Source organism: Buceros rhinoceros, unplaced genomic scaffold (genome assembly GCF_000710305.1).
Source record: "Buceros rhinoceros silvestris isolate BGI_N320 unplaced genomic scaffold, ASM71030v1 scaffold8924, whole genome shotgun sequence".
Taxonomy (NCBI): domain Eukaryota; kingdom Metazoa; phylum Chordata; class Aves; order Bucerotiformes; family Bucerotidae; genus Buceros; species Buceros rhinoceros.
Window position 1 is genome coordinate 31,610 of NW_010410000.1, and position 9,133 is coordinate 40,742.

The 9,133-nt window shown below is 36.7% G+C and overlaps 1 protein-coding gene across 1 annotated transcript in view; it reads right to left on the minus strand.

Moving 5' to 3' along the window:
- The window catches only part of MOV10L1 (Mov10 RISC complex RNA helicase like 1), a gene marked incomplete at both ends in the record, with an annotated part of 34,349 nt that extends 25,816 nt beyond the window's left edge, over positions 1 to 8,533 (minus strand). The window contains 4 exons of the mRNA XM_010135436.1: positions 1,513 to 1,703; positions 2,541 to 2,653; positions 2,990 to 3,146; positions 8,349 to 8,533. Coding sequence (XP_010133738.1) covers positions 1,513 to 1,703; positions 2,541 to 2,653; positions 2,990 to 3,146; positions 8,349 to 8,533 — 646 coding nt within the window. The remainder of the gene's footprint in view (positions 1 to 1,512; positions 1,704 to 2,540; positions 2,654 to 2,989; positions 3,147 to 8,348) is intronic.
- Positions 8,534 to 9,133: the final 600 nt, after the last annotated feature.

The following is a 9,133-nucleotide window of genomic DNA, read 5'->3' on the forward strand; positions in this document are numbered from 1 at the left end:
CTCTTCCCTGTCCAAGGCAGTGACCAAAGCTCTAGCCTCTAAGCGTCAACTACCTGTAGAAACCATTTTAAAAATTGTTTCTATTCTACAATTAAGAAACTATTCAGTTAGATGAAGTGGAACAAAACTAACTTGGAAGTATTTTCATAATCTTGCCAATTCTTATACACCCTAAGTGTTCCTTAGTTATCTAATGTAATAAAGTACAAAATTACTGCAACTGTTCTTTATTAGCTACATCAACTTACTGGCAAAGCCCACTAGGTGTCTCCCATTGCAGCTGAAGCAGCCTCAATTTTTTCATATGGTAGGAAATACACTAAAACTGAGAAAGTAACCCTAGAGTCTACTTTTTTTGGATTTAGTAATAATTTTCTGTATAAAATCCATCATTAAAAATAGGTCTAACCGAAAAAAAGTGAAGAAATTGTACTGTTGTGTAAAGTGATGTAAACACTTCAAGCTTCATCTAGATAACAGATAAAATAGATTTAAATTGTATCTCCAGTGAAAACAGCTTATTCCATTCTTCACAGTTCCTCTGAAGACCTGTGTACCATCCTTAGCTGTATTTCCTAGAGATTGAACAAGCCAAGTTCTCCAAAAAAATAAGTCTGAGAGGTATCAGAATTTTCTTTTTGCTCTCCTTTGGGCTTTCAGATTGGTCAACAGCTTATTTTTGCAGAAATCCGCCTTTTTGCAGAATCTGCCTTGGTAATCCTACCAAGGCCTTGTTAGCACTGAAAGTCCTGTGAAATACACAAATACAGCCCAAATGGATATAAGTAGAGCTACTACCTGTAAAATCTGTCACTCTCAGTGCTTAAGTTTAAGTGTCACTCTTAAGACACTTAAACTCACAAGTCAAACTCCTGATCTTTGCTGAAGAACTGCTGCTGACTAGTTGTTGCCCATTCTGCGTTTGCGTAGTTGATTATTTCACAAAATTTTGCTCCTCCTCCACACTGAACATCATCTACTTTTTCCAACCTTTTTTGCAATCTGTTCAGGTCCTTCTTACGTCACATATGCCATCTAAAGTGCCTGCAGAACATTTCAGTTTGATATTTGCAAGGGACAGATATGTAAAGAAATCACTAGAACTTAAGGAAAATGGATTAAAGAAACATCTCATTTTACATCCATTTTGCTGAGAATGGTTTTCAAACAGCGATGTCCTCAGTAGAAGATTAGGGGAAAGACAAGGTAAGAGCATGAGCTTTTTCTAACAAAACTATGCAAAATTCCTTTCTTGCCTAGCAATAGCCCTGAGCTCAACTACTAGTTTTTCTTTATTAAGTACAGATGTCTTCACCTTCTGGAAAGAAAGAAAAAGCAAGGGCCAAATTATATCATTCTGATCTTCCCAATGATCTATCACGCCCTTCTAGTTAACTAGTGAAGACTTCACAGTATTTCAGGATTAATAAACAGAACAAAATTAAAGCTGCATAATTACAATTCAGCTCTAGTGGTTATTAAGTGGAAAAAGAATTAAAGAATGAGTATTACCCATCCTCGCTGACAGGCACCAAGCAGAGAGCTCTCCACATATAACATGACTGACTGCTCTCCACCACAATCGTGTTCACGAGATCATGTCGACGAGGCGAATAACCATCGGGAAGTCTCAGTGAATCCAAAGTGAAAAATATACTCTCGTCTACTGTACCATTTCTTCCACAGATGCTTGAAATGCAAACCTGTGAACAGTTTTTTTTCCAGTGTTACTTGATATTATCTGCTAAATCTAACAGGCACACTGCCATTACATAGCTTTTTCCTGCGACAGTCATTCTAGCATTAAGAGCTGCATTCTGAAGTTTCAGTTATACATGGGAGGAAACATTCGTCTCTAACCTAGAATCACCGTGCCTGTCTTTAGATTTAAAAGTGTAAAGAAACACAAGTACTTCAGAAAAGTATTAGGTGCTGCTTAAGTGCGTATTACAATACGTACATTTGATTTAATAATGATACCTGCCTTGTGACTTACCAACTTACCTAATTTATAATTGAATGCTAGCAGTCAAAAGAAAAGAATTTTATTCCTATTCTTGACATGCAAATATTACTCAATATATACAGTTAAGGCAAATACAATAAGCCATAAACCTAATATATGTATTACTAGAGGGAAAAAATATTTTCATTAAAATAAAAGGATGATAGTTGTTTTTAAGCCAAAACACTTGGCTAGATTAAATAACAAATTTCATAGTCATTACTACTTAAAAAAAGTTTGAATATCCACACATCCTCATTACAACCAGCGTACCAGACAGCAGTAAGCATCCGAATCAAGAACGGGTAGCCAGTAAAGGGGTTAGTTACTCTTCCTGTTCTAACCAAAACGTGTATGCTTTTTCAAAAAGCTTTGGTATTTTAGAAATAATGCTGTAAGTGGATGAGTTGATACGTTTTATCTTTTATTTAAAGATGTATTATAGAAAATCTACCAATATTAGCAAATGAAACACCTTCAAAAACCCACTTGACACAGGATCCCCCTTGCCAAAAACAATGTCCAGAACATTTACCTTGTCTACTCGTTTATATCTCAAAGGCTTTACATCAACTGCTTCACTGTTCCATGTTGTTGGGTTGATAAAATATTTCGCTTGCACCCAGTCACCTTTATAAGGGTTGAAACCTATGTAAACCAGAACATTTTTCAACATTACTCCCATACGGAACTAGTTTAAATTAAATGACCACCCAGAACAACATATTATTCAGATCCACTGAGTTCAAACTTCTATTTGCAGTTCTTCCGTAAGTGATGACAAACTACATAAGAGATGCTAGTGGAAAAATACCCTTGTTTACATTTAACTTATGCTTACAGGACTGCATGCAAGTTATGCTCAGTGAGAACGAACAGGTAGCTTTCTTCACCCAAATCCCTATGTTTGTTTCACTACATACACTCTATTAGAGCTTACTCGGGATGTCGACTGCAAGCTTATCAGAAGATATTCCCACACACCTTCACAGATGTCTTCCATTGCAAAAAAAATATTCTGGTTAATATAACCACCATTCTTAGTGAGTGAGGTAATATTGCCAATTAATATTTTCATCTTTACTTCAGAAGCATCACAAGTAGGATCAGAGTTTCCCCATGTATTCAGGATGGCGTCTACCTATTAACACAAAAAAACCCAACATTCAAACAGCTGATACTTAGAATTATATGTTAAACATCTACTCCTACAACAAGTATCAGAATTTCAACTGCTTATGGAAGTCAAGTTCCTTATTAGACAGTTCTATACTCACCATAGCTGTTCATTTTTTGTATACAAAAAAACATGAGTAGTAAACAGCACATAACTTCTCTTTTAAGAGGTCTGTGGTATGCTGTAACACTAACAACTACTATAATTACATGCTGTTCGGTCAAATCTTTCTCATGCTTCCTTTGCTTCAGGTCTGCTTACTAAAAAAAAGCCCCACAACCGGACAAAAAAACCCCCAAACTGCTGCAGTGTTTTACTTCTAGATGAAGATTAAAAGCTCTGAATAAAATGTATTTTCTTAAGTACAATGTGAAAAAAGCAATACACTGACAAAAGACTATACAGTGCTACCTTTCTCTTACAGAGCAGCATTTGTGCACAGATGGAAAACAGTCCTCCTACAGCCACACTTTTCACAAATATTAAGACGACTTTTACACTTGTTAAGTGCACTTTCTGGAGACACACAGGAATTTTCACAACGAACATGTACATTGCAGAGCAAGAGGGAACAGTTCACACGTTAACTGCTTTGTCATGATCACATGGATCATATTTCAGAAGCCGAGGCATCACGCTAAAATAAAAAGCGGTGAGGGAAGCTACCTGAACTAGCCTGCAAGTTGGCTCCTCTTACAATGGAGACCTGCTTAGCAAAGGAACTGGCAAATTCCACAGGAAAGTACTGCTGAAAATGTACACAGCGTTCATACAGGGAGACTCATCCTTGGCTGGGACAAGGACAACTTCTATGTACCTGGTGGCATATATACCCATTGCAGAGCTAACAGCAGCAGACTCCACTGCAGTGACTGTTACACTGTTCACATTAACACTGCACTGTTTGTACAAGTTGAATGTAACATGTACTAGTCCAGATTAATTACTAATCTAAATGTGCTTATTTCAGAAAGCTGACAAAATACACTGTGACATAAAAAGCCAGTTAAGGGAAGTGATTAACCCCCTTTATTCAGCACTGTTAAGACGACATCTACAATACTATGCACAGTTTTGACCCCCACAGTACAAAAAAATACATCAATTAACTGGATGAGCTCAGTGTAGTATCAGATTGGTCACTGGCTGCTGGAGCAGTTGCCCTGGGAAAGGAAGATGAGAGATGGGCTTATCCATCCTGGCTTCATGCAGACCTAACAGCAGCCCTCCACTACCTAATGGGAGGTCATCAGGAACACAGAGCCTTCATTGTGGGCATATATTAAAACAAGAACTCTTCAGGCTAATATAATGAAAAATTTTTCCCTATAAGGAGAGTCAAGCATTGGATGAAGTTGCCCAGCTGTGCAGTCTCTCTCCATCCTTGAAGGTTTTCATGACGTGACTGGATAAAGCGCTGAGTCACCTGGATCTGACTACAAGCTGACTCTGCTTTGAGCAGGAGGCTGGGCTAGAGATATCCTGAAGTCTGGTCCAATCTGAACTACACTATGATCCTAGTTTCTATACAATTTGTTTTGTGCAACATAGTGAAATATTACCATTTAAGATAGTAATAAACAGCCTACATCTACCTCTACACCACTGTTTGCAAACATTACATAACTAAAACTATTAACTATCTTTTAGTCAGTATTTTTATATTTCATTAAAATAACTATTATTACATGGTACTCCTTTCAATGACAGAAAAACTCACTGTACAAAAATTTAAAATCTATGTTTTGCTCTAGTCTGACAGATGTATCTTCACATTCACCAAGAACATCAAACCTTCTCCTAAGGGATGTGTACAGCTTCATATGGGTAGAATCTGAGTAAGCAATTACACTGCTCCACAGAAGACTAGCAAATTTACATTTAATACAAGTTATACAGGAGTTATACTTGAAAGTAATTTGTATACCTAAGGAAATGCTTTCAGTGCATGAAAATACCTTTTGACATTTCTCAATTTTCCTCTGCTAATAACACGGTAAAGTTGTTCCTCATACTATCTCAAAAACGTCTTCCTACTACCACTGGCAACAGCCTGGTAGAGTCTTCAACGAAGAAAGTCTAACTGTTTAGTGCTGAGTTTAGTTAAGACTTGACCTCAAATAAACTGAAATCCAGACTTCTGAGCTAGGATCTTTCCAAAACACAAGGCAAGTAGTTCCAAACACCACTTTGCTGAATGTACTGTTTAGAGGGCCACCCAAGGCTAACCACACTCTTCCTTAACACAGAGAATATAAAAAAAGCACTGTCACCCCAGAAGTTTGAATTGCACCTTGAAGATTCTTCCTAAAACTGCATGTTGCCAGTGCTCAAACTGCAGAGCTTGCATTCATTTCTGAAATACCTTTTAGGTCACTTAAAAAATAGTTAAGTGGTAATATCTCAGGTTTTTTTGCAGAAGATAGTATTGGTGTCCAAGCATAATTCTGTATAATGTTTAATGATTATGCTTGTCAGGGAGCTAAAGTTTTTCCTCTGCCTAGGGGATTAAAAAGAGACTTCCTTCCTTCCCTCTGCCCAGAAAAAAGACTATGATTGAAATGCTGTTGGCTGTTCTGAGCAAACTTTCTGGGCATCTCAAGTTTGTGCCACTACATAGAAAGTAATTCAAGATTTATCACAGAGTACAGCATGAGTTTAGTTTTTTATCCAAGTACTGAGAACAGATTCTTTGGAGAAGAGAGACTAGTGCTGTTCTTCTAAAATTAGGTATTTTACATCAGTAACAGACGAAATCTTGGGACCAAAACTGGGAACCCTGCACCCCTTATGCAGGGAGCACATTATAGTCACAGTTATTCTTGCTCAACAGTAACTTGGATGCTTTGATTTTTTCCCCCCTCTCACAGCCTTGAAAAGAGCAGTTACACCATTTTCCTTTTTATTTGCAAGAGCTCACAGACTACTGCTCTGTGAAGAAATGAGCTTTGTCTCCTAGCTTACTGAATCAAGACTGCCCTTGTACTTTGTCTATAGAGTCCAGTCAGCTTTAGGCATAAGTTTGGCTGTAAGTTACTCACCCAGTCAAAAACTACACTGCCAGAACGTATCTTGTGAGACACCTGCAGGACTTACGGCTCATCACAAACAGGAACCAGATAAATGATTACATTTATCCCTTTTGAAAAGGCCATTATCTAGCACATACCTCAACTGCTAAAATACCTCAGTTGTTTTGGAGATCCTTATGTAATTTCTCAGTTATCAAGTTTGTGTATTTTGGAGTGATTACTATTTCAACAGTATTGTGAAAGCTGTCAGAAGGCAAACAAGGAAGGAGAAAGAAGATTTCAACTAGTTAATTTTTTGACTGTATGTGTGAGCATTATTTTACCAATCAACACTGATACTGCTTGCTGGACTTATAATACTTAATTTTGATGTAAGAAATTAATTCCACTTAAAAAAAGAAGGAAAAAAGAAGAAACATAAGGTTATGTTACAAGATGCTAGGTTTTTGATAGCACTAGGGCAGGTAGTATTTTAGAAATAAGACTTCTCTTACACTTCCCTTTTACTTTTCATTTTAGAACATGTAATAAAACTCTCTTCCTCTTAATATTCTTTCTTCAGTTTTGTTTAATTATTAGAAATACATGAGAGCAACAGTAAGTCGCAAAATTAACTCCAGTTACATACAAAATTGAGGCGAGTTTTTCCTCAGCAAATCCATTTCATTTTGAAACCAATGCAATCTCATGGATTAAATAACACTTTTAAAGGTATGTCTGTACTTACCATTACCATGAACAGTTTCAGGATTGGTCAACAGACTAATTTTGAAAAGCGTACAGAACATTACCACAGAGATACCTGTAGTTGCAGTTATGACCTGTAATTTATTCTATTAATACATGCCACTTGCTACCAACAGAATTACTGAATACGTTGAAATACTACAAACTCACTTCCATACCACTGCTGTTTACGTCTGGACATTGCTGGCAACTGGCCAAAGTGTCTCTGAAGTATCAAAATCAGGACAGCGCATAAAAGCATGAAGAATAAGAAACCCTATATGCTAATGAATGCAGGATTTTTACCTCCTTTCCCCAATTTATGTATGATTTGCTAATTTAACATAGTAATGACAAATTCTTCAGTCTTGTTATTTACACTCTTATTAAACCTGCATACCAAAACTTCACTAATAAGATTACTAGATATGTTAGAACTTTGGCAAAACCTTACCTTCCTGGTATCTAAAACATGACCCCCTTAAGCCACTATGCTTGTTGATTACATTCTTTACAGATGGCATGAGCTGGTAAGATGCTTAATTACAAGAAATCCTTTTACTAGAAAACTCAACATTTAAAGTAGTTACACTGTGATTTACTCTGTACAAACATCTTAAGCTGTGGCTCAGACTTTTTGGTCAGGGTGAGGTTATTAGATGAAGTACACTAGTTTAGGGATGTACATAAAGTATAAAGCAGCTAAGCCAAGCAGATGAGTTCTGTACTACCCAGTTATCAACTACTTCTACACTGCTGTCAGTCTTCAAAGCACCAATCATATTTATATAACACCTAATTGGAGAAGGGCCACTTGACTCAGCTTCTCAGCTAGATTATCACAGGCACCTGAAAGTTGAGCCTATACTACAGCAGTTTAAAGTTGTGACTCTGTACAACAGAGTTTGAAGTAGGTTTATAAATGAAGTGTGAAGCAAGAAAGATACGGAAATCTCCATTTTTATAACTTTCCATGACATTAAGTTGATGATTTTTTATGACTGGGAGTTTTGAAATTTATGTTCTTATTCAATTCTACACAAAAGAAGTAAACTTGCAGCCCCTTATTATTCTTATTTCTTATCCACTCATATAACAATAACATAAAATTGACTCTGATTTCAACTAGGTATGATTAAAGATTTTGATGCCATTATCTCAACCAATAGTTTCATATTGACTCCATCTAAATCTCTATTCAGAGAATCAGTATTAAAAGAACAACATTTTAAAGATGATGGAATAAAATAATAATAAAAAAACCCCAAACAACTTATCCCATCTAGGTGAAAGGCTGGCAATTTCTCCTATTTTGTGGAATTTGGGAGGCTAAAACTATAGTTTAGCAAAAGAAAGTCATGTTGGATTTACAGAGAAAGCAAGACTACTATTTACTTTCACCTCTTACCTTGATGGCCTTCAAACCACCTGATGTTTTATCCTCTTCAACAGTCGCAGTAACTGCCTGTCCAACAGTCAGCAGCATATTTTTTGTAACAGCATCCTTTGTGAAGATTATCCTGTCATCTATCATCCCATAATCATGGCAAAATCTTGTCACTACTCCTTGTACAGTTTTTAATTCTTTATCACCTGCATCCAGAGGAAAACATAAAAACAAATCACTTGTTTACAGAACTATGCAGTAAGTAATGAATGCTACTAAATTTGCAATCCCTTCTATCAAAAACTCATTCTCTTGTTCAATTAAAAGTATCAAAAATTGCCAATTAATTAGTTTCACTTTTAATCTCGAAGTCACGTGGTTAGTTATGGTTTAAATGAATTAAGAATGCTAGTTAAATACAAACTACATTGTAAAAACACCATTTTTTAAGCTGCATGAAAAAAATCACAGAATATCTTGAGAGACAAGGGTCCAACTCCCTGCTCCTTGCAGGACTACCTAAAACTAAACCATGTGAGTAGTTGTGGCATCCAGATGTTCCTTGAAGTCTGACAAGCTTGGTGCTGTGACCACTTCCCTGGGAAGCCTATTCCAGTGATCAACTACCATTCCACTGAAGAACCTTCTCCTAATGTCCAACCTGAACTTCCACTCAAACAGTTTCATTCCTAACATCCAACCTAAACACCCCCTGATGAATCTTAAGGACATTTCCTCTTGTCCTATTGCTTGTTACTTGGGATAACAGACTGACACACGCCACAGTACAACCTCCTTTCAGCTAG